The sequence below is a fragment of the Tetrahymena thermophila genome, assembly GCF_000189635.1.
Source record: "Tetrahymena thermophila SB210 genomic scaffold scf_8254684, whole genome shotgun sequence".
Classification (NCBI taxonomy): domain Eukaryota; phylum Ciliophora; class Oligohymenophorea; order Hymenostomatida; family Tetrahymenidae; genus Tetrahymena; species Tetrahymena thermophila.
This window is the reverse complement of record NW_002476450.1, coordinates 1,789-3,754: the sequence shown is the minus strand read 5'-3', so window position 1 is coordinate 3,754 and position 1,966 is coordinate 1,789. Positions and strand designations below refer to the sequence as shown.

Sequence of the window (1,966 nt, the reverse complement as noted above, 5' to 3'; positions counted from 1 at the left end):
AATAATTATTTAAGAAAATTTCTATAAATAAATAATTTACGTAAAGTCTATTTACAAAAATGCAAGTTTATTACATTTTACTAATCCATCGCATAGCTTTTATGTGCCAACATCTTTTAATTAGCATTTACTATCATAAAAAATTCGTTATTAAAATGTTATAATTATATGAATGTCAAAATAAAAGATTTTTACCTAAAGTTTAAATTCAAGTTTATTAAATTTTCGCATCTTGATAATCCAATTCCTAATCGCGAATTAGCACCTATGAAGTTAGTCCTAAATGTTGAAGGAATAATATGTACATACATTTTAATGATTATATTATAAAAGAATAAATTTATTGCTTATTTAATGTACAAAAAAAAGCAATCAAATCCTACCTTAAGTCTAATTGGAGTATTTAATGTTTAGAAAAGTAAGAGCAATGGAACTATTAATTATTTAAAATGTATTAATATTATGAATATATCATTTTAAAATTAATTACATTTTTTATTTTTGTAAACTTTTTCTATTTTAATTAAGACATTTTTTTTTGTGTTTATTTTAAAATCTAAATTTTTTGTTCTAAATTTAATTAAAATCTTGAATAATCATATGTTTAAAATAAGGATAAATTTTATGCCTAATATTAGTTTTTAGACTTTATTAAATTGTATTCCTAAGTTATGAAGAATATTAAAAAAAGTCATATTATTTATTATCTTCAATAGATAATAAATTCGAATTAACCAGCATTTAAATCTGAAAGATTTTTGATGATTATTACACATAATTAAATAAATCTCTTTTATTCCTAGGTTAATCTCCCCTCCCAAACATTAATATTAATATAGCCAAATGCCTTTCTAATATATAATGAAGTGGAATCACTACTTTTTAGAATGTCCTTTATGTTTAAGTAATTTTTTTCTTCGACCATATCTGATAAATTCTGATTTAAAAAAGAAAAAAAAAATATTTAAACTGTCATTTAGTCATTCATTTATATATTAATATTTTTACAAACTCTGCAGATTACTTACATAAATAAATATATCCAATCAGCGAAATTTTAAAACTAAGAATAGCTTTATCTGTATTTTAGTATAAATTATCTTATTACAAAATATTAAAAAATAAAATATATTATTATTTATTAGTCAAATATTTAATATTAATTCATCCTTTTTTATCACTTGTCTATCACCAGAAATATATTTGAAAAACAATTAATCTTTTTGATTTAAGATACTTGCTTATTACTTTCGATTCATTGATTTAGTCAGAACTTTTAAATTAAATTAAAATAAAATAATAAAAAAAATAAATAAATAAATAAAATAAATTTTTTTACTATTAATAAATAATAAAAAATTAGCAAAATAAAAAAGAAAAAGATAAATAAATCAAATAAAAAGCTAATAAATAAATAAATTAAAAGAGCTATATTTTTTAAAATATCACAATCCAAAACAAATAAACTAAATTTACTCAAGTTCAACTGTTAAATTTGAGAGATTTGGGCAATTTTATAAAGAAGAACCTAAGCCTTATGCACCCATTGCACCAATTTAATTTTAACTTTTTATATATTAAAGAAAAATATAATTAATAAGTTATTTACAAGGAAAAAATAAAAAATTAATTAATTAATAATAAAAGCAAATATTTAAAATAAAAAAATGAGTTAAATTAAGAAAGATAGAAGAAAAATAAATGCTAGTATAATAAAAAATAAAAAGAAAACTAAATCGGTTTAAAAGCTAATAAACAAATTAAAAGAGCTAAATATTTTTAAATTAAAGTTTATAAGTAAAAATAACACACTCCAAATCAAATAAACTGTTTTTACTTGAGATAAAGTGACAAATTTGAGAGATTGGAGCAATTTGCTAAACCAAAACCTAAACCTGATGCACCCTAATCACCAATTTTATTCCAACTTTTGAAATATTTAAGAAAAAATAGGTATTAATTAGGT

The 1,966-nt window shown here is 19.0% G+C and overlaps 2 protein-coding genes across 2 annotated transcripts in view; both read right to left on the bottom strand. All coding sequences in view use genetic code 6, as the record gives it.

Moving 5' to 3' along the window:
• TTHERM_001463230 (hypothetical protein) overlaps positions 1-311 on the bottom strand; it is a gene marked incomplete at both ends in the record, with an annotated part of 494 nt that extends 183 nt beyond the window's left edge. Inside the window, 3 exons of the mRNA XM_012796957.1 lie at positions 1-21; positions 82-130; positions 196-311. The exon at positions 1-21 is cut by the window's left edge and continues 183 nt beyond it. Coding sequence (XP_012652411.1) covers positions 1-21; positions 82-130; positions 196-311 — 186 coding nt within the window. The remainder of the gene's footprint in view (positions 22-81; positions 131-195) is intronic.
• A 1,134-nt stretch (positions 312-1,445) lies between these two features.
• The window catches only part of TTHERM_01463220 (hypothetical protein), a gene marked incomplete at both ends in the record, with an annotated part of 1,076 nt that continues 555 nt past the window's right edge, over positions 1,446-1,966 (bottom strand). The window contains 2 exons of the mRNA XM_001013410.3: positions 1,446-1,566; positions 1,838-1,927. Of these exons, the coding sequence (XP_001013410.3) occupies positions 1,446-1,566; positions 1,838-1,927 (211 nt within the window). The remainder of the gene's footprint in view (positions 1,567-1,837; positions 1,928-1,966) is intronic.